Here is a 23019-nt window from a genome sequence, read left to right as displayed (position 1 = left end):
TCAAATTTTCAATTAATAGAATATTCAACATATAGCGGCGGATCTTAGTATCCGCTGCTATAGATAAAATTTTAAGTTAATAGAATATTCAACATATAGCGGCGGATCTTCATATCTGCTGCAATACATAAATTTTAAAATAATAGAATATACAACATATAGAGGCGGATTTTAATATCCGCTGCAATAAGTTACTTAGGAACGGTTAAAAACCGTTCCAAATCTGCATTTAAATATATAAAAAAAAAATCTTAGACATCAATTTAAAATCCGATGTCTATAAGATTGATGTTCTAAATATGAGATTTTAGGCATAGATTACAAACCGATATCTAAACTATAAAAAAAGAATTAAGTTTTTAATTTATTTTTTTTCTACACACCTATTACCAATAGTAGAATAGAACTAGTTGAGAGGTTTCATACCCTGTAAAGAATCCATGAATAATTATTATTTAGCTTCAAAATCAAGCTAACTACACATGGAGCAAAAAAATTTTGTAAGATGTTTCATTCATCAAAAGGTAGTTCAAATAGAAATGATGGATACGGCAATTCTTTTAACATGGCACGTGGGATGAAAAAGTTAAAAATGAAACAAAAAAGCAGTAAACGAGGCAAAATATCGGTGCATGATAATATAATGGGTTGAGCACAAAAGAGAGTGAGAAAGATATTTACAAACTTAACGAAAAAAGAGTATAATGTTTCTTCAATAAAAATATCATTTCTCTCTCATTAGAAAGTTAAGAGTATAAAAGTTTTGATGATTAAAATAGAATTCAAGCTAAATAGTGGTTCGGTGGATAGAACAGTTTAAACATTTTATATATATCAAACTATTAATGCATGGAGCAACTAATTAAGATATGTCATTAACCAATATGAAGTTCAAATAGTATTGGAGCTAAACAATCTTGGTGAACAACACATTAAGATAATTGTAACACAAGTCATCTAGGGTGCAACTTAGGTTGTGAACTGATCAAGTAATCTGACATCAAAGCGCATGGAATTACCAGAGAGAGAGAGAAAGCAGATAACATAATCACGAGGACTCGCTAAGAGAGCAGATATTGCATTAAACAATATTTCAAAGGAATTGAAGAATTATCTAGGTGGTCAAATAAGTGAGATGCATTTTCAGAAATAGAGGGAAGAGATAGAGAAGAATGACATGATTAAAGCATTTTCATAAATATATCACATATTTGCATCACCGATGCAGTACAAATGAGGAACCTACATATTAAAGCACCATATCAGTAATTGTTGGAAACAGATATCAAAAACTGCAAACTCATTAAGAAAATTTATCACAGACCATATTGCCATCTTTATCAGTTATTTGCATCCGCTCATCAACAGGAACAAAACCCCGTTGTGCAACACTAATTTTTCTAGTAACAAACATTCAGAAACATGTGGATACTACCAAACAATGATATAATCTGTATGAAATGATATTAAACAAAATCGGCAACAATGATCAACGATAAGAGAATAATGCAGATAGAGACAGAACAGGCATAAGAGAATGATTGCTTTCTAAATGTACTTTATGTGCATATATTATTAAATTGGATAGGGGTTTACAACTTTGCTTTCTCCAATAGTCTTGCTCTCAGCTCCTCTACAACAACATTAATGAACTCTTTAGTACTCAAATATTGGTCCCTGGTAACCCTGCATAAAAAAACAGGAAAATATTATCAAAATGATAGTTGATAAAGTAAAAGAAAAAAATCATAGTTAAAGAATTGTGACCATAGTTAAAGATTAAATCATAGTTACCTTGCCCCATGAACCAACACATCTTTTAATGAAAGGGGAGAAATAGCCTACTTTTGAGTTCCAGAGCTTTTAAGGGGAAGAAGTAGCCATGGATCCTGACTAGGGAGTGTGCATAGTGTATTTTCTAGGTGTAAACTTAGAAATCAATGTAGAAACAAGCACTTATTTCTGTTGGTTATTGTTGGTGGCTGAATTCAGTGTCTTAGTTATAAAAACCTTAAAAAATGCATAGGTGACTGATTCCATCATAATGGCAATTGTATAAGTGAAAAATTTATACTAAGTACAAAAATATATTAAGTGATAATAGAAAATGACAAGTTCTACCACTCACCCTCATCCTATGGCAGGGTCATCTGTTTTAGTTTTCCCTCTAAATCACCATAGATCTGCAACAAGGACTACAACTTTAAAAGTGGATCACATAGCATACTTATGATCATGTCCAATTTATGCAAGCTCACATATCACTTGACAAATGGTGTGTTTATGCACACAATATATGTGCACACACGCACGTACACATCAAATCACTTTGTTCAAGACTCTATCAGGTGTCAATGCATCCTAAAGATATATCTAATGATCAATACACACCCATGTCCTAAGTAACTTCGAGCTTAGGCTTGAGCATCTAAGTCAATAATACATTACTTGTTTACATTTGACTAAAACTTATCTTTCATTGATCATTGTTTTTGACAAATGAAACATTGGTTATGCTGAACCTTTTCATAAGAAAAATGTTAATATTATCCCATTAGCCGATAACCAACAAAAATTGAAACTGACTATGCTACATCAATGTCTACCTATTTGACCCGAACTAATAGAAACATAAACCATCTTACATAATAGGTCCTATGCTCTGGTTACATCGATAAGGTGGGCTTTCTTCTGCTTCAGTCCCTTCATCTTTCTAATCTATAAAACCACAAATGGGGATGTAAAATATAAATATGGTCAGCTCAATATGTAAAAGAGACTAAATAAGCTCAAGAAGAGAAGGAATACCTGAGTATGAGCCAAAAGACGAATTACAGAACAGTACTTCAGTTTCTTCAGCTAGGACTGAATATCTTTCTTCCCTTCTTCAGTTTCATATTTCTTTGAATACTTGGTGAATGCCTTCTTCTTCAACTTACACCAGCCCTTGTAAAATCTCCTCTTCACTTCCTCATTAAGATGTTGAGCCCAAACAGTGTTCAAAGAACAAAGGCCACAAGGAGTTTTCACATAACCAACAACTCCAACGATAATCATAAGGGGTGTCTCTATTATAGTCACTGCCTCACGTGTTTCTTTCTTGTGAAGCTCTGTGTTAAAAGAAAGGAACTTGTAAGTACAACATAGTATGTAGTACATGAACATAATTTAGAAAGATATATTATAAAATTCAAGAGCATCATCAGCGTCAGAATGAGTGGGTCTTGGATCAAGAATGACTATAAATGAGAAAAGGCTCACTTGATCCAGGTTTATCAACATCTCTCACAATGTGAGTCAACCTGCATCCCATAAATGCAATCAATCTACAAGGTTTTGTTGGGTCATCCTTAGGAAAGGCCCTCACTGCATGAATCCCATTGAGCGAGGAGTTAGAAAGTAAAAAGTGGCAACCTTGTCATAAAACAATAAACAATAGATCTAGAATCTGTAGAAAATGTCCTTGTCACTGTTATACTATTCGTGAATACCCTGAATATTATCAATTAAAAGCATAGAAATGGCCACAACCACAAAGATTTCCTTGTAAAATTTACAATATTTTCAAGCAACCATGTTGCGACTCCATGTGCCTCTTTTGTTCAGAATTTTACATAAGACAAAACTTCCCAGAAGTTAGGTGATATATAAAAATTATTCCATTAGAAAGTTCTCTGAGATCTTTACAATGATCCACATGATAAATATGTTTTTCAAAATTTATCTTCTTATTTTAAATATAAAATTGTTATGAATCTTTTCCAGCATCACGCATTGAAACTTGACTTTTAAAAATTTTACAACCAACAATGGTTCGTGCATGATGTTTTATTATGACCAACTAAGAGATAGTGTAGGAGCAGTTTGGAAAAATGCGAAAAATATGAATGGCTAAAGGGCCATTTTCTATGCCACTACAACATGAACGGAAATTACCCAAAAAGAAGTTATACGATTATGAGATATGATAAAAGAATGCGTGGAAACGGTTAGTAAATCCTAGGAGACTGAAAAAAGAGAAATTAATTTGAAAACAAGCATAAAAAAATAAAATAAAATAAAATAAAAAACCAAATATTTTATAGAGAAAAGGATGTACCTCCATAATAAGCTGCAGCACAACCACTACAATAAGGTGTTATTGCACCAAAAAGACATGAATTGAACGCCAGTGTTAGTGCTGCCAATACACCAGGCAGACCAGAAGCCAAGTGCATGGCAAGTGCATGGCAAGAAATGAAAAGTACAAGGCTCCAATATGAGCTGCCTGACTAGCAAATATATAGTGCATGAAGAAATAAACTGCATGAAGAACAACAAATGCTGCTGGCCAGCTCAATGAGAAAGATTGGAAGCTCTTGGCCACACACACTATGTGAAAAAAGCCCATATTTGACGATCTTAGCCCAACCATATAATGCATAACTAAAAGAAAGAGTAGAAGGGACAGTTTTATACGATGCCTTAAATCTTTTATTCAAAACGTACCTATGACACTAAGCCACATTTGAACAAGAACTATCTCCATAGTGCAAATGAAATTGGAGTTAACATTTATAGAGAGAAAGCACATTTCCCCTATAACAGGGCAAATTGTATTTTAAGACCTCCATATGAATTTCAAACAGAAAATGGGTATAGCCATGCAAATGAATTCAAATCACAGTTGGGGCTCATTAAAAAATAACATCAGCCATGTTTCATGTTCCATCCTAATGGGCCCTAAATAAAGTTTGCTAGAAGCCCAAGAGGACCACATAACCAGAGAATTATAAGCTCAAACATGAAAGACCTCTAGTTATGTTTTTAGAAATAAACTCCACTAGGGGAAAATACATATTCACACCAATTGGAAGAAGAAATGGCATACATATAATGTTTGACCATATACATTTACCTCATCCACACAGAAATGTGATGGTTCCTTTGCTAGTTCAAGGACACCTTTAGTGCAATTGAAAGGTCGAACTTCAATGGCACGATGGAAGGCAAGAAGGCATGAAGTATCAAGAGGCACTGGCCATGGACTCGATTAGGAGTTGATAACCTTCGGGGACTGTAGTCTGCAGCCTCACACACTCCGCTAATGCAGAACATCAGCATTGGGATCTAAATACCAGGCCAATAAGAGTAGCATTGAAAATCTAAAATCCGCTTTACAAATGTAAGAATACCGATCAAAAGGCATCAGGTCAGACACCTTGTATCCATGTCAAGCACCAAGAAATGTGCTCATAGCTAAGAAATGAAGATGATAACTTTGTAAAAGAGTGTGTAATCGAGAATCCACAAACAATTGAGTGAAAGGCATAAGCAGGTCATAATATAATGCCCACCAAACACATAAGCAGTCCATAAAATACCCTCAATTAAAAACAACATATTTGGTATTTCAGAACCATGGCAATGATAAAACTAAGCAATTTTGGATGATGGGGTCTTGTTCAAGTATCCACTGAATGAAAGGAAGCTAACTGAAAACATAAAATAAAATAAAAGAATTAATCTCATTTAGACAGCAATATAAGGCTTCTGTTTCACAAACATTTCGATAAGTAGTAGTACCTAATAAGGAACTCCATGAAGCTATCTATGGCTTGGCACCTCTATTATAGATACCCACATACTTCTCACAGTTGAAGGAATTTTATGAAAATTTAAGAAATTTTTAGCTATATGTTATTAGATCTTGTGAAGACACTATGAAAGACGTTACACAAGTATATGTCACCCCTTCATTAATGACAGTCCTTCATATATGGAAATGGAACGGAAAGTACAACTATGCATACACACACACATGAACACATACTATGTTATTGCATATATGCTCCAGCATTAGATTTCCCCATCTATTACCCCTATTTTAAAATAAGAGTAAAAAAAATAAACAAAATTGCAATGAAAAAAAAGCACACCTTGCCAGACATCATATCAAAGGAGACAATATGGGAGACAGTTTCTTGGGAGAATATAACAGGTGCATATTCATAGTGGATGGGTGAAGGATCCAACTTCTCAAGAATGTAATCTTGAACTGGAGATTGGTCCTTTGTCTTCATTTTCTTTATCGTCCATTTGTGCAGCTTCTCAAATTGCTCTCTCAGAATGCAGAGCTTTCAAAGCGTAAGCAACTCCACTAGTTAGTGGCCTTTCAAAACCTGTTCTTTCTGTATACGCTGCAAAAGTTTTTTGTGGAAAAGAGAGAGTCAACATCATAATTCCTACAATACAATATTGAAACCAAAGACATGCCAACCTCGATACTCATCTACGTAATTACGTGCAAAGGGTATTACCTAATGCTTCATGACTCTTATCAGTTAATTTTATTGGGTCTTCACGATTCCTACCTAAAAGATCTGAAAAATGAATGAAACTAAAATTTGGGTTAAAAGATAGAATAACCTGATTAATTGTGGAAGGTTGAGATGAGAATGACCAAGGCATTGACAAGGTTTATGCTTACATTGAACTGATCTTGCAACATCCGGGCCCTCTCATCACACATGTTGGCAAGCATCTCTATCCTCTACAAAATTGTACTCTTGTTTATGAATCAAAATAACCATATGGACCCAATCACCCCAGACAAAAGTGACAATATAGAGCTTCTACCTCTTTTCTTTGTTCATCATCATGACTATCATGGTACAGCCCCAATGGCTAACTTGCCCAACACAAAACAATATCATATTGTTTCCTAATATTCCTATTTTTTTCATATATCAAAATCATTTTTCGATAACCTTATTCTGAATGATGTCAACATATTGTCCTTCACTCTACCCCTATTTTGCATACCTTTTTAGCATTTTTATACCTTTTGAAGTTTTTCTCAATCTATTCATTTGTTAATTCTTTCTCACCTCCTCTAGTCCTTCACTTCACCCCTCTTTTTGCCTCCCTTTTTAGCATTTTTACACCTTTTTGAAGTTTTTCTCAATCTATTCCGTTGTTAAACAATTTTCTCACCTCCTCTAGTCTTTCACTTTACCCTTCTTTTGGACTTGAGAGCTTTTTGAACATCATCATTCCACCAAAAAGCTTCCCTATGTTAAGTGACTTCCCCCTTTGATTCACCAAAAACCTATTTCTTTTTTCCAATATATTTGGCTACTCCATCATACATATCAGACAAAACAAAAAAATCAATAGGACTAGCACAACCCATATATGATTTTTCCACACCTAGAGACAAAATCATAAAAATGGATACCATAAATATAGAGATTGATGGATGACCAACAAATACAAAGTCATTTTGGCCTTCTACGCCATAGAGTTGAAGATTCTTCACTCTCTTAAAAACAACACTTTTTTTTTGTACAAATCACCACAAAAGTAGGAAAGGTGAATATGTATTCTTTAAGCCCTGATAAGTAATAACACAAACAAGCATGTCCAAAAGGTTTAAAAATATGACTAACTTTATTAAATATTTTCATATAACATAAATACACTAAATTTTAGATAGTTAATCATTTTCTTTTTTCGAGTAAAGCTATATCAGGCACCCCATATTCGTATATATACCTATAAAAGTTTCCCAAGTTAGATAAATGACAGTGAAAAACTGACTATTTTAAAAGATGAGTACATTCATATCTGATATAAAAAAGAAAAAAGTAGAAGACAATCAGTGTAAAATTTTCACGAGGCAAATCCATAGGAAGAATTACTTTGATTCCAATATTGGAGAATACTTATAAGAAAAAAAAAATATATTGAAATAGAGTTTGGTCTCCAAAAGCAAAAATGAGATGTTCCACTCTTTCAAGCCCAACAAAAAATCAACCTGATTGGTGTGTTACAATGTTAGATTTCACTACCAAAAAAATGCTACAATCAGACAGATAACGTTAGCAAATGAAAATGCTCAAATCCAATGGTTCTAAACAACCAATAAGTCTAACTTTTGTGCATAGTTGCAATAAGGGGTGTTCCAAATATTAATATGGTAGTGAGTTTGAAAATATTTTGACACTCAAAAAACCTTGAAATCTCCTTCACAATCTCAAAAATTAGATCTACAATCCTCCATTGGAGCCATAAAGGGCAACAACAATCCAACACAAATTCAAATAATTAATAATAATAATATAAAAAAAAGAAATGGGTTTAACAATCACAATTACATGAAGAAATCCAAATAAGAAATTGATGGAACTCTAGGGTTTGAAATGTGTGTTGTTTTAACAAATTGAATCCATGGGTGTTGAAGGATCGGATATAAATCGATGGGTTTTAGAGTACCAATTGCAAAAAATGAAAGATCGAAACGAGAGAGAGAGAGAGAGAGAGCTTACCAGATGCTGCAATCCAGCTTGTAGAAGTAATCGTGAGCACCAACAGCAGAGAGAAAATGAGAGTGAATGATAGAGACGAAGGAACAAAGGGAAAAATGAGAGGGAAGAGGGAAAATGATTTTCACGCCTCGTTCTTTCCTCGCTCAAATTTATTTTTCCCGCAAGATTTATACAGACGGATGGTTTTCTCCGCTGCCATTTGTAGATAAATGGACGGATCCTCTGTCATATTTCTTTTTCCCTCAATTTTTTTACAGATGGATAGGTTTCTCCGCTGCCATTTGTAAATAAATGGAATTTTTTGCAATATGAATGGGACTCTGTTGTAGCGGAACCATTTATCCGCTGCCATTTCTTGTTGAATGAAGCTATATGAATGGGTCTCTATTGCGGCGGAACCAATCATCCGCTACCATTTCTTGTTGAATGAAGCTATATGAATGGGTCTCTATTGCGGCAGAACCAATCATCCGCTGCCATTTGTAAAAATTTGAATATAAATGGATCTCTATCGCGGCAGAACTAATCATCCGCTGCCAAAAACATGAAAATGTTATAGGTATTGTTGCGGAAAATATAATCCGCTATTATATTAAGTTAAAAAAAAATGAAAAAACTCACTAAACAAAGCTTTGAATGTAAAAAAAAATCAATTTTTTAGTGGCGGATATATCTTTCCGCTACTATATGTATGTGAATTAGCATTCGTATGCGCGGGCTCCTATAGCGGCGGATAAAATTATCCGCTGCAAAAAAGAACTTATATAGCGGCGGATAAAATTATCCGCTGCAACAAAGGTACATATAGCGTCGGATAAAATTATCCGCTATTATAAACCGCCGCTGTAGATCAAAATTGTTGTAGTGCAAAATTTGGTCCTCGGAGGCTCAAATAAATGCGTGGAAGAATTTTTGCGACACGTGTACCAATATGCCTTTATGATTAAATGTACTCTGTGTAAATATCAATAACATCAACGGTCATTCACATTACGTGGAATATTTAGACATACACCTCTGAATTCTGATAAATATTTGAGATAGTCCCATATTTTTAAACTGAGGACATGTCTCTTGACCTTCGTCTTTTCTGATAGTCTAATAGAAACTGACACAAAGACCCTCATCTCATCTTCTTGGTAGATACTCATCGTTGTTCTAAAAGACTACATAGAGTAACAATTTCTAAATCCCCACATGATATATATTGTAAAATTCATAGTTTTATTTTCATATAATATTTCATTCATTTATTGTTGAGAATAAGTTTTGAACTCAAGACCTCTTGAGTGTTTTATTGTATAAAGTAGTACTTTCCTTTTTTGGTGAAACATAAAAGAACTCTTTTCTTTTTCCTTTTTTGTTTTACTTTACTTTATTAGTTTTGAAAGTTGTAAAACATCACTACTTTCTTTAGTCCCACATCGGGTAAATACAAGGAAAGTTCTCAACTTATTTATGATCCTTCTCTCTTTAATGCTTGAGTGTGAGAGAGATAAAGACTGGGCCTCGCGCGCACATGGGGGCCCAAGGCACTGTGGGACTGCAGCCCATTGAGTTTGGGGCCAACCCGTCGGAAAACCTTAGTGTGCGTGTGTGCATACGATGCGCGCGCAGGGGGGGTGCAAATTTCGAGGATTTAAGCCTCGGGATTTTCTGATCTCTCCTCTTCTCTGATTTCAACTCTTGCTGCTTGTGAAAAATTCGATCTAATCGAGTTCGCCGTAGATCTGCTATTTAATATTGCTTATTATTCAGTGTTTCAATAAATCAGATTCATAATTAATTCCAACAATATACTCAAAATACTGTTCTGACGTGGCATGTGCTAGAACCATAGATGTGCAAAAGTATATCGAGGCATAAAATCTATTATTTTAATACATACCATGTTGAGAGAGTATTTTGAATATGCCATGGGGGAGTCAAATTATCACAACTATTTAGATAAGAAAGGAATATTTACATAATAGGAATGATTTTCTGACTCCCCCATGGGGCATTCTCAAAATATTCTCTTGATATAGCATATGCTAAAGACAGATTTGCTTCACCAATTCTTATCTTCCTTTACCAGATTCGATGTCTCGTTTTGTTAGCCAATTTCAGTCATATACACTGCCATTGTCCATGGATTCTGTTTGCTACCTGTGTGTGGTTAGTTAATTTATTGGCCAACCTAGTTTATAATTTTTTTTAATTTATTTTGAAAGCTCCTATTGGACCCCAACTTTTACTTATTAGGCCCTAATTTCTTAAATAATTTATCACACCCTTCAAACATTACTAAGGTTTGGTGCAAATTATAATCTAAACATTACAAATCATAATAAGAATCATTTAAACAATTTCAGTAATTGTTTACAATTATGATTAGGCTCACACAAAATCTTGAATCCAAAAAATTGAAATCTAGTGAGAGAGAACTTCTATTGGCACTCCAACTCTTAATTTTTTTCAACTATTCACTTATTTCAATTCATTAATTTTTTTTTTGAGGTGTAATGAGTAAAAGTTGGGTTGCGAATAGAAGCTCTCTTTATTTTTAATTTTATTTTTGTAAGATTTATCATTTTATTTTTTAATCTTTTAACTACTATCATTAACATTAACATATATTTTTCTTACAAAGCTTTTATTATTATTTAACTACTACTAAACATATTCTCCAAAACATATTAAACCTAATAATTCACTTATTTTTTTAGAAATAAGTATAGTCGCACTATTGCACCTGTGTGAATGCCATATAACTATATATTTTATCATCCTAGTTGCATCAAACCCATAATAAACTCATTTTGTCCCTTATATTCTTTGAAGTATATAAGGAATAAAATGAGTTCATTATGAGTCTCATAAGTAAAATCATATGAAGTCTTTATCCAAGTCCAAAGAACTACAAAGAAACAAGCGAGAATTGTAACAAATTAAAGTAACATCATTGTTTGCAAATTGAAAGATAAGTTTTCCAAAAGTAGTATTGTCAATTACAAATCAAATACCTAAGTCCTATGATAAACAATTACAAAATAATTAAATCATAAGTTGCCAAAGGTAGAATCATCTTTGTCTTAAACGAGATTTGTAACTTTTATTGGTTCCCTCTATGTTTGGTCCAATCGATAACTCTAGGGAGAAGAGAAATTGAAGTGTTGTTTTCTAAAAACTCAATTTCACGTTTCATTCATGCATGTGACCAATTATTAGACAGGAGAAATTCATCAACATCTGAATAAGCAAAGCCATGAAGGTGGTTCATCTTCAATATGATATATGATCCACAAAATGGATATTGGATATTATGAAGTGAAAGGCTTTTGATTTCTGTGATATGTTGATATGTTCGTTTATTTTTTTGTTGCTAGGCAAGTGAGATTAGTGGTCACTAATTAGTAGGTTAGTTTGAACTTAGGTTGTGGTATCAACACTAACATTCTTTGACCAACTTAGCAACTTGGCACCTTCATAGGTGTACAAAAGAAGCTTGGATTAGATAGAAAGGAATCAGCAACTACCTTCATAACTTCCCCCTATTTCAATAAGAACAAATGAAATAAGATAAATAATAGAGGGAGAAACCAAGGAAACTAGGTAGCCAAGTTTCTAACTTCAAAGTAGAAATTTTGAGACTTGGTATATAAATTTCCCAAATCATATGGAAACTAGAAAATTCAAATCTTCCAAATTAAGTATCTAAATAAAAATGTTTATAGGAGCCTCAATATTGATTCCTTAATCTGTTCAATTTATTTTGGTGCCAAAAAACCCTGTGAGCCTATATTTGTATCATCTTCAAACTCTCAGAAGATTGGTGTATGTGATCCCCTAATTGCAATCCTTCATGGTAAGAATACACATCCACATTAAGTAGAACCATTTTATCAATTTGAAGAAAACTACAAAGATGTTAACTATTCTTAATCTAAACAATAAGAGATAAAATAGAAACAAATTAACAAATTAGGGAAAAAATAATAAAACTAGAAAATATTGAAAAAAAAACTCACCGAGAGCTTAGTTCTTAAGGTTTTCGACCAAAGCCCCTTAGGGTTTTTGAGAGCAACAATTTGACACAATTCTTAGGGTTATTGAGATTTAGATTGGTTTGTTCAATGGGGCTGATGAAAACGAGCTATAGTTCTTAGGTTTTTGAAAAAATATTGAAATCGCCTCGACCCTTTTTCACTAAATATTGTAGAGAGGAGTCTGATTGGTAAATTGGAGATTTTTGAGAAATGGGATTCGTCACTTAATTTAGGTCAAGGAACCAAAAATAACTCCAAATGGATTTAGATCGATCCACGGATAAGAGAAATGAGTAAGGAATCAGATTACAGATTTTTAAAGGTGTTGGGCACTGAACCCGCCCAATCAAAATGATTGGTCTCTACTACGATCCAAGAAAAATCCTAAGGTCAAACGGGGAAGACTACGGTCAAGGCTATGGTCCAATCATCATCGTCAATTTATATCAGATGTACTAAATGAATCTTACAGCTAAAGTTCTTCCAAATATTACATGATTTCTCGAATTTTGCATAAAAAAGAGAATTTAAGAAAAAGTTTCCTATATCCCATGATCTAAAATTAATTGTAAATCTACATGCAAATATTTTTCAAATTAATAACAATGGAAGTTTGTGAAAGTTTTCTAAATCATGAAATTTCTAAATTGGCAACTTATGAGATTTCTAAATTAGGAACATAAAACTTCCCAAATTAGAGATTTACAAATATGATTAGTTTTCAAATTAGAAATTTATAAAATAAATTCCCAACATTAAGATTTGTGAAACCTCCACATTAGAAAATCCTATGTATAAAAGTTTCCAAAATACCAAATTCATGAATAGGAATTCCCAAATTAGAAATTTATGAAATTATGACGAATTACCAAATTGGAAATTATCAAAATAACAATGAACAAAATTTCACATTATCATGCTTGCCAAATTAGAGATTGACAAATACCAATGTATACAAAATTTTCAAATTTGAAGAAAAAATCCACATTTATCCAATTATTAAATTAAGTACATGGGCATGCATTTATAACTTTTAATTTTTTCAAAACAATTATCATTCAACGACATGCATATTCGTCATGTTAAGAAGGACATTATCACATGGAATAATTTTAAAATAATACAAATCATACAAAACCAATTCGAGCACAATGATTGTGAAATTTTTTAGAAAAAAAACATTCCCCTAATCCTATCAATATAAAAAAAATATATATATATTCTCCTAATCCTACCGATATGTAAAAATAAAAAACATAAAAAATGATGCATTTCCCCTATTGTAAATTATTCAAAACACGGCAAAACATTACATAGCATCGCAAACATACAAAAAATATCTTTTGTAATAAACTCTATAATGATCGTGATGCCGAAAATTAATATAAGACATTAATGGAAGAGAAAATTTAACTATAGGGACACATGAAAACAAAGAGAAAAGAAAAAAAAAATGTGCTGCGAAGAACAATGAGAGAAAGAAGAGAACAAAAAAAAAAAAAAAAAACCAAACATAAACTTACCTACAAAATGATATAGCAGCAAGTTAATTCCTTCAAGAAGACGTATGCGTATTCACTGTGATTGCTACTGCTATAATAAGTGATAACGAAAACGCCAATGTTAATTGCTATGGCTGTAGCTGTGAGTGTTTGTGCTGGAGTCATTGGTATGGAAAAAGATGAAGCGAGACTTGGGCTGTTGTTGTGATGGAGAGGTGAGAGTTGGGGGTAGAGAAAAGTGGTTGTGCTGAAACGTGAAGAAGATGAGGGCTGAAAGAGATGGCTATGTTGAGCGGTGAGGGAAATGAACATAGAGAGAGAGGTGGCTGTGCGGTGTTGCGAAGAAGATGAGGGCTGATAGAAGATTGCTGTAACAAAACGTTGTTGAAGATGAGGGCAGCAAGATGAGTGCAGTAGGGGGTTGTATTGTAAGGACGTGGAGAGATAAGAAGCAGAGAAGAGGTTGTGTTGAAGGAGATGAAGTACAACAGAGGGCTGCAATAAATGTGGAGAGATAAGAGGCATAAAGGGGGCTGTGTTAAAGGAGATGAAATGCAATAGAGGGCTGCAATGGACGTGGAGAGATAAGTGGCAGAAAGGGGTAGCTAGGGGCTGTAAAGGACAAAGGAGGATAGAAATATAAGGTTGCAGCAGCCAACGTGGTTGTAACAGGGAGTTGGGGTGAGAGATGTGAGGGAGTTCTATTGTAGAACTAGAGGGTGAGTCGAGAAGAAGAAGAGCCTCTTATTTTTTTTTTTTGATAAGTAGCATTGCATTCAAGAAAAAAACCAAATCGGTCGAGTTGACCAATCTGGAAGGCCTTACAAATCAGAACTATTCACGTAAATGCCCACAAATCCCATCCCAATTAAACAAAAAATCCTCGAAAAACAAGCCCCTAAGTTCCTTATATACTTTGGACCAACAAAATATAAAACCCAAAATAGACAAAATCGAATCTGTGTAATCTTTGTGTTTCCCCTCAAAAATTCGTCTATTCCTTTCAAACCACACCCCCCAACAAATTGCAAACGGTGTGATGCTCCACAGTATCCTCTTTGTGCCGCCAAACGAGTACCCAATTGTCGACCAACCAATGAATATATCCTTGACTGAATTCGGTAAGCATGTCATGACCCCGAATAACTTAAAAAAATGGACCCAAATGGCATGTGAGAATTTGCAATGGATTAAAAGGTGATCCGATGATTCTCCGTTATTCATACATAGCACGCACCAACTCGCCCCACACCATCCACGCTGCATCAAAAAGTCCGTTGTCTGAATCCTTCTTAAAGCCGCTGTCCATGTGAAGAAGGCGATTTTGCTTGGCACTTTCGGACCCCAAATTGAAACATGAGGGAATAACGATTCCCCATCATTGCACAAGGATTGGTAAAATGAACGAACCGAAAACCTTCCATCCTTACTCGCTGTCCATATTCTCTCATCTTCTCTTCCCGGGCGTAGCTCGATACTAGAAGCGTTGATAACTAGTCTACCAACTTCTTGCAGTTCCAACTCATTAATATTTCTTCGGAAACCGAGGTCCCATTCCCTTTCTCCACCCACATCTCTTCGAATAGAAGTGATGGGTTGTCCTTTCTTCGAGGATATGGAGTATAAGTTTGGAAACACCTCCATTAGAGGTCGATTATCACACCATGTGTCTTCCCAAAACCTTACCCGGTTGCCTCGACCCACCTTAAAATTAATTCTCGTTATGAATAGTGGGATGATCTACATGATGCCTTTCCACAATCCGCACCCATATGGTTGTCTTGTTGGACTGCTTTCCCACCCCGTCCGCCTAGATCCGTACTTGCCTTCTATGACTTGTCTCCATAAACTATTACCATCAGTCCCGAATTTCCACAACCACTTCCCCCTCAACGCCGAGTTCATTTCCCGGAGCCTCCTAATGCCGAGGCCGCCTTGCTTCTTAGCTGAGCAAACCTGTTTCCAACTCACTAGGTGGTGTTTTTTACTCCCATCTCTGTCATGCCATAAAAAGTTACGAAACAACTTATCTAGCCTTAGCTCTACGCTTTAGGGCATTGAAAGAAGAGAGAGAAAGTATATTGGTATACTAGAGAGCACGCTTTTTATCAATGTCAGTTTACCTCCCTTGGATAGATAATTGGCCTGCCACATTGCTAGCTTCCTTTCGATTCTCTCCACTATCGGATCCCAAATTGCCACCCTCCTATACGGGGCCCCCAGAGGCATCCCCAAGTATGTTGAGGGCAAACTACCTGTCTGCCAACCCAGCGAAGCTGCCAAAAGAGTTACACATCTAACCAATCCAACCGGGAGTACCTTACTCTTCCTTGTGTTAACTGGGATACCTGACACCGCTTCGAAACAACACAGCAGTCCGCTTAATCTCCTTGTTTGATCTATGGATTCATCCAAAAATACTAACGTATCATCTGCGAATTGAAGATGTGAAATAGTCACAGTGCCCGCACCTACGGAAAACCCTGAGAAATATCCATTCGCCACTCCTCTCTCCATCATCTTACCAAATGCTTCTGCTACTATGATAAATAAGAAATGAGACAAGGGGTCCCCTTGTCTGAGCCCTCTTGTACTCTTAAAAAAACCGTGGGGCGTCCCATTTACTAACATAGAGTAAGATGGGGAAGTAACGCACGCCATAACTCATGAAATCCATCTCCTACCAAATCCCAAGTTCCCCAACATATATTCCAAAAACTTCCAATTGACGTGATCATAGGCTTTCTCAAAGTCCACCTTGCACACCACCCCCGCTTTACCAAACTTCAATCTCGAGTCAATGCACTCGTTTGCTATCAAAACTCCATCTAGAATCTGTCTTCCTTTAATAAACGCGCTCTGATTACACCCTATTAACTCTTGAATGACACATTTTAATCTCTTAGCAAGAATGCTCGTGATGATCTTATAACTGGTGTTCACCAGGCTAATGGGTCTCAGGTCTTTAATATCTTCAGTCCCCGCTACCTTTGGGATTAGCGCGATGAAAGTACAATTAGAGTCCCGGTCCAACACTCCCTCTCTGAAGAATTCATCAATTAGCGCGATGAAGTCACCCTTGATGATATCCCAACAAGTTTTATAAAACTCCACAGGAAAACCATCGGGCCCAGGTGATTTATCATTCTTCATGTTTGAGATAGCATCCCAAACCTCGTCTTCTTCAACGGATCTTTCCAGCCAATCACCTTGTAACTCAGATAATCTATTAAACTGAAGTAAATCTGGTTTTGGTCTGTCACCAATTCTGTCAGTATACAGATCCGAGTAGAATTCCACGATCCCCTTAGCAACCGCCTCTTCTCCTTCCAACCACTCCCCGTTCACCTGCAGTCTCATGATGTGGTTGTTCCTACCTCGAGTGTTGGCCATGCTGTGGAAGAATTTTGTGTTACTATCCCCTTCTTTCAGCCATCTAATTCTGGATTTCTGCTTCCAACTGATCTCTTCCATAAGTGCCAACCGTTGATATTTCTCACGAAGGTTTATTCTCGTTGCCCTATCATCCATTGAGATAGGGCTCATCTCTTCTTTACGATCCAGATCTTCAATTCTCGACAGAACCTCCTTTTTTTGCACGTCCACCCTTCCGAAAGATTCTTTATTCCATACTTTTAGTGCCTTCTTTAAGGCCTTCAACTTTTTTCTGAATAGCTCCCCTGCTGATCCTGCAAATGAGAAACTCCTCCACCATTCAGTTACCAATTCCTTAAAGTTATGTTGCTTTAGCCACATCACTTCGAAGCGAAACGGAATAGGACCCCTACTAAATGGCCCCGTTTCCAACTGGATGGGGCAATGATCAGAAACTGGGTTTGGAATAGTCGTTTGAGAAATTTGGCAGAACAACGAGGTCCAATCATCTGAGACCAGAAATCTGTCTAATCTGTTAAGAGTGGGTATATCATGATGATTGGACCAAGTAAAACTTCTACCCTGGAGGGGGATATCCATTAAACTGTTTCGATTCACAAATTCCCCAAATCTCCTCATCCTTGTTGTTACCCTCGATCCTCCTTGTTTCTCACAAGCGAATCTAATCACGTTGAAATCTCCTCCCAGGCACCACGGACGGTTCCAATAACTACCCACGTCATCCAATTTCTCCCAGAACTGCTCACGTTCCCACTCTTTATTAGGACCGTACACTCCCGAAAATACCCAATTGTCTTCCTTCCCAACACACCGACACAAAATAGATACAGAAAAGGCTCCCACTAAAGAATCCTCCACCTCGATCACCCTTTTGTCCCAAAGCACCCAAACTCCCCCTGCTGTCCCATTTGATGTAAGAACTTTCCAACCCACATTCCGACCAACCCAAATGTCACGTATCATCGCCAAATCCACTTGGTCTAATTTAGTTTCTTGTAGTGTTACTACGTGTGGCTTATGCGCTTGAAGCAGTGCCTTAACCGACGCCCTTTTGGTCTTATTGTTGAGTCCACGCACATTCCAAGAGAAAAGTTTAATTGTCATTTGCAACCTTAAGTTTCCTCCCGCTCCTTAAGACTACGGACGTTCCAATCTTAATCATATCCCCTGATTTTTGTAACTCCTGGACCTCTTTGACCAATCTGACCCTTAACTTCTTCACTTTATTTTCATCCACCATCACAACACCTTTCCCTTTACTTCGGCAACCTTGTTGTCCTGTCTCCTCTTGACCCACCTCTGTACTTAGGATTAATTCCACCTCGTCTCAGATACTCGCTTGTTCCTCGTCTAATGGATTATCCTCTCTAATCGCTGTATTATAACATTCGCCAATCCCAACCCGTTTCTTAAGTGCCAGCTCTAACAGAATATCGGTACCTTCTGACTGCCCTTCTGTAGATAACCCAGCAACCCAACTAACTTCGCTCAGATTATGAATGATCCAGTCAGCTAGTATTTCCACTATTTGGTTTTTCGATCTATTCCTTCCCCAGCTCCCCGAACTATCCTCTCTATCGACCATGTCCAAGGGAATGACATCCGTTTCGGTTTCCTCCTGTATGACGTCTCCTGTAGCAAAGTTGTTGTGTTCACCACCATTCACCAATTCCTCACTATTGCAACCATTTCTTTGAAGATCCAAATCTTCAATGGACTGAAGTAGCTGTAGAAAACCTCCCTGTCCCAAGGCATGTCTTCCTCCCCACCTCTGATCATCTAGCAACTCATGATGTATCACTTCATATCCTCCTTACTGAGTTCCAACACTAGATAGTTGCTTACAAACTGTCTGTTCCTCATGAATCAGTTCCATAGGCCCCATGGTGATTGGTACTATCTCTAAATCATCTTCCTGATAGTCGATCTTATCTACACCACCAGCTCCCACTGCCTTCGTTTTCATCATGTCCTCAATGAGGTCCCCTTCCAAGAATGTCAGGCTCGAAGGTTTTGTCCCTACCAATCCACTGGCGCTTCCACTTGCTAAAATTCTATCTGTTGTAGCTATAACACCCTCTTCTGTATTCACCTCTCTGTCCGGGCCAACTAATTGAGTCAAAATAGAGGTAGACTGAATACATACCTTTGAATGTTTTGGATCTGGATCGGGTATTTGGACCATCTCGTAAGAAGGCTGAGTTTTAAACGCTGGGCCTGATTCAGAGAGCATCTCCACCTCACCAACGGGCTGCACATTAAGAGCACTATGCACTGGGCCTACTTGGTTAATCAGCTGGGTTGGCTCATTGTCGGGTTGTGGCCTGCCCAGTGCATATAATGGGCCGCCTGTTCCAGAGATCTCCTCTGCCTCACTTTCGGGCTGACCGTTAAGATGTGGGTTAAGCGTTGGGCCCATGTGGCAAAGCGACTGCTGGTCTGTCTCACAGTTGTGTTGAGAGGTGTCCATTGCGTAAGATGGGCCGCCTGGCCCAGAAACCTGCTCCATCCCGCATTCGGCCCGAATACTAAACTCATGAATTAATGGACCGCCAGGTCCAGTTAATCCGCCCATCTCGTGTAGAACATGATTGTTTCTCGTGTTCGCCTGGTCCACCTCTGAGTCGTAACAGCCCACCGCACTAGGCCCTACTGATGTTCCATCTGTGGTCTTGGCCCCAACGGTCTCTATCATGTCAGCATAGACATTAGAAGAAAAAATCATTTTACTTGTTTCATACTCATATGCAGCCGCCTTCCCATTCCTATGATTTGACAAAGCATTTTTAAATCCTTCCACATGGCCCATTGCTACAGTAGTAGAAGCTGGAATTGTATTAAATGGATCTGACATCAATTGCTTTGCTAAGTCCATGCCACCTTTGCTATTGCCAGGCTTCATCTTCTCCACTTTGTCCTCCATGTTCTCAGTTAGTTTGATGCCCACCGTCAACTGTACATTCCTTACTGGAAATTTAATCCATCTGGGGATGTCTAGTGCTCTCCGTCTAACCTTAATGCTTGCCACTGTGAGATCTTCCAAGTTTCGAGTACACTCCTTGATCTCCATGAGACCGCCTAACATATCGCCAATGAGGGTAAAGGACTTAGTCTCCCACCTATGGAAAGGGAGTCCAATGATGTCTATCCATGTCCCATTATGCTCCCAGCTCTTCGCAATGCTATTACAGTTAGCATACCAAGCTCTTAGTCCAACCACGGCATCCTGGACCTTAATTTGTTTCAGTTTTATAAAGATGTCGAAGTCTTTTCTCCTATGGCATACAAATAACCTCCTATTGGGTCCACGCGGTCTTTGAACGAGTTTACTAGAATTTGGAGCTAAGGAGTTGACCACTCCCTCCACCTCTTCCCAGCAAGTCGATTTGTCCCCTGATTCGCAGATAATCGCCCACCTCCATACACCGAAGTGTTCTATTGTGTCAATCTTATTGATGAGTATTGTTGGTCTCTGGGGATTGTTCTTGCCCTTCCCAGACAGGAGTATGTTACCTACCCCTCTCTTCCAAGGACCTCCTTCAGCCGCTCCACCTTTCTTTAATGCCTCACCAAGATTATCCCATCCTAATCCTGCATCTCCTTCCGGGATCAGTAGTGAAGGAAACCAACCTTGCCCTGAAAATTCTAAAATTTTAATGAATCGACCGTATTCATTTTCATACCCTTGTGCCATCTTGTAGTGCCCCAAAATCATCGATTTCTTCCAAAACAAACTGCCTGTTCTCCAGTTCTTGGCATCCTCCAAAGTCTGCATCAACCACATTCTTTCTTTTTCAAAAAGCACAAGTTCCGACCCTCCCTTATCTCTTCTCTCCACTACCCTGATTGCTTGGTTATTTTTCACCCAACATCTCTGAACTTCGAAGACCTTCTGATCGACTTGAGCTATAACGGCCCTCCCCACCAGGGAGTAATCTGTGTGTCTCCAATGGTTCATCTCCACCTTTTTGATGCACTTTTTCGGTGTGATGCTCACTTCAAATCAACACCTGCTTTATTATATCATCTCTCAGTAGTTTATTCACATTCCTTCTAGTATTCGCTTGCAGTGAGGGGTGCTGAAGGAGAATGCATGAATCAAGATTGAGAATTTAGTTTATTGAAAATAAACCAAAGCAAGTGCTGGTGGTTACTCCTTGTCGGTTTGTGCGCTGAAGAAGAGCCTCTTATCCGTTGGAAAAAAAGGACATTTTATATTAAAAAAACTTCTATGTTTTATTCGCACGTTGCTTATTTTCTTTTTTTCTTTAAAGAATGAGGGTCTTTATCCCATGCTACTCACATCTATGATGATTTTTGCTTAACTTTCATTTGATTGGTCTATTGAGTCTCAAATTTAATTCGATTGGTCTTTTAGGTTCCGTTGATCGATATTATTTAATTTTTTGAATTTCAATTTGAGTGTTCATTTTAATTGGTTGAGTAATTTTTAATTTAAACTTAACTTTGTTTTTGTATTTTAATTCGATTTCTTGGTTAAATTTCATTTTGATTGATTAATTTTTAATTTGAATTTTAATTGTTTAACTTTTAATTTGAATTTGATTTTTAATTTTACTTATTTAATTTTTAATTTGAGTTTCATTTTTAATTTTTATTGTTTAATTTTTTTTTGGGTCATATTTTCCTAAAATTCAAGGTCTCTGGGTCAAAGTTGGACATTGAGAGGCATTTAAGTCATTTTTGTGATTTTTTCTAAATTTCTCTATTTTTGTTGATTTAGATCTCATTACACTCGTAATCATATTCTGAGTGCAATGGCGGTGCTTTCAAGATTTTTTGGAGGTCCGAAATTCATGAGAAATATTTTCATCATTTTGTAGATTATTACGAATTTAGGCGTGAGGTTTCTTTAGTCCCAACGTGATTATTTCTAAGTTTCAAGGTCGTATTTTCCTAGTATAGCGAGGTCTCTAAGTTATCGAATTGTGTAGCGAACCTAAGCGTATGTGCTTGTTAAATTGGGTGTACGGTGTAGCGATCCTAACTATGCGTAAACTTCTATGTCGAGTTGTAGTGAGTACGAGAGATTAAAAGACTGGAAATGAAAGGAATTAGGGATAATACTCACAAACTTTTGAGTTCTTTGCATTCATCATTAGGAATATAATTCACAACAAGCAGGTGACGAATTATCGAATTAGGCAGATGTAAAAATAGGGTGTCTACAGAGATCAATATTTTGAGCTTTGAAAATAGCTTAGATGAGAAGATAAATGATTTGAACTTGAGTTCTTCAATTTGAACTTCGAAAATGGCTAAAATGATGAGAATAGGTTGAGAGTGTAAAGAGAAATGATTATATAGAGTAGATTGAGAGTGTGAAGCAATTTTGAGATAACAAGAAAAGAGAAATCAAGAGAGTGTGCGAGAGACAAAAGAGATTGAGAGAGTGTAAAAGAGAGAAGACAAAAAGGCAATTTTGAGAGCATATCGAAAGAGAGCAGAGGTGGGTTATTTATTTATTTTTTTTCCTAACAAGAGCAACAAAATTTGGTGGGCTAAGGTTGTTGAATTTGTTTATTGGGCCTAGACGTAGGCTTTGGGAGAACGAAAAATAGATGAGTTGCCAAAGCTGACGAATTTAGTGCTATTATGATATCAAATTTTACCTTTTTTGAGGTAGTAGCGCTTTGGGTTATTGCCGATGAATTTTGTCATTTAGGTCATTGGAGGATTGAATAAACAGGAGAGAGAAAAAAAGTGAACGTTTTTTTTCTTTGCTGAAATTCCCCAAAGAAAGTTCAAATTTTCTAATTGATT

General features: G+C 36.6%; 1 protein-coding gene across 3 annotated transcripts; it reads right to left on the bottom strand.

Moving 5' to 3' along the window:
- Nucleotides 1–1123: 1123 nt before the first annotated feature.
- On the bottom strand, nt 1124–8698 carry LOC147386874 (large ribosomal subunit protein uL3y-like). Of its 3 annotated transcripts, XM_086424365.1 has the most exons (10): nt 8310–8698; nt 6470–6532; nt 6300–6362; nt 5919–6179; nt 4100–5238; nt 3262–3366; nt 2809–3110; nt 2646–2718; nt 2129–2183; nt 1124–1686 (listed from the first exon to the last, which is right to left on the bottom strand). In XM_086424365.1, exons 5-7 carry the CDS (start codon nt 4215–4217, stop codon nt 2860–2862), a joined length of 474 nt encoding a protein of 157 aa, XP_086280491.1. In that variant the 5' UTR covers nt 4218–5238; nt 5919–6179; nt 6300–6362; nt 6470–6532; nt 8310–8698; the 3' UTR covers nt 1124–1686; nt 2129–2183; nt 2646–2718; nt 2809–2859. The 3 variants fall into 3 exon arrangements, with proteins under 3 accessions (XP_086280491.1, XP_086280492.1, XP_086280493.1); XM_086424366.1 differs by lacking the exon at nt 2129–2183; XM_086424367.1 differs by lacking the exons at nt 2129–2183; nt 2646–2718.
- Nucleotides 8699–23019: the final 14321 nt, after the last annotated feature.

The sequence above is a fragment of the Akebia trifoliata genome, chromosome 14 (genome assembly GCF_017979445.1).
Source record: "Akebia trifoliata isolate Shusen 1 chromosome 14, ASM1797944v1, whole genome shotgun sequence".
Classification (NCBI taxonomy): domain Eukaryota; kingdom Viridiplantae; phylum Streptophyta; class Magnoliopsida; order Ranunculales; family Lardizabalaceae; genus Akebia; species Akebia trifoliata.
The sequence above is the reverse complement of the archived record's forward strand: the minus strand, read 5'-3'. Positions and strand labels throughout refer to the sequence as shown.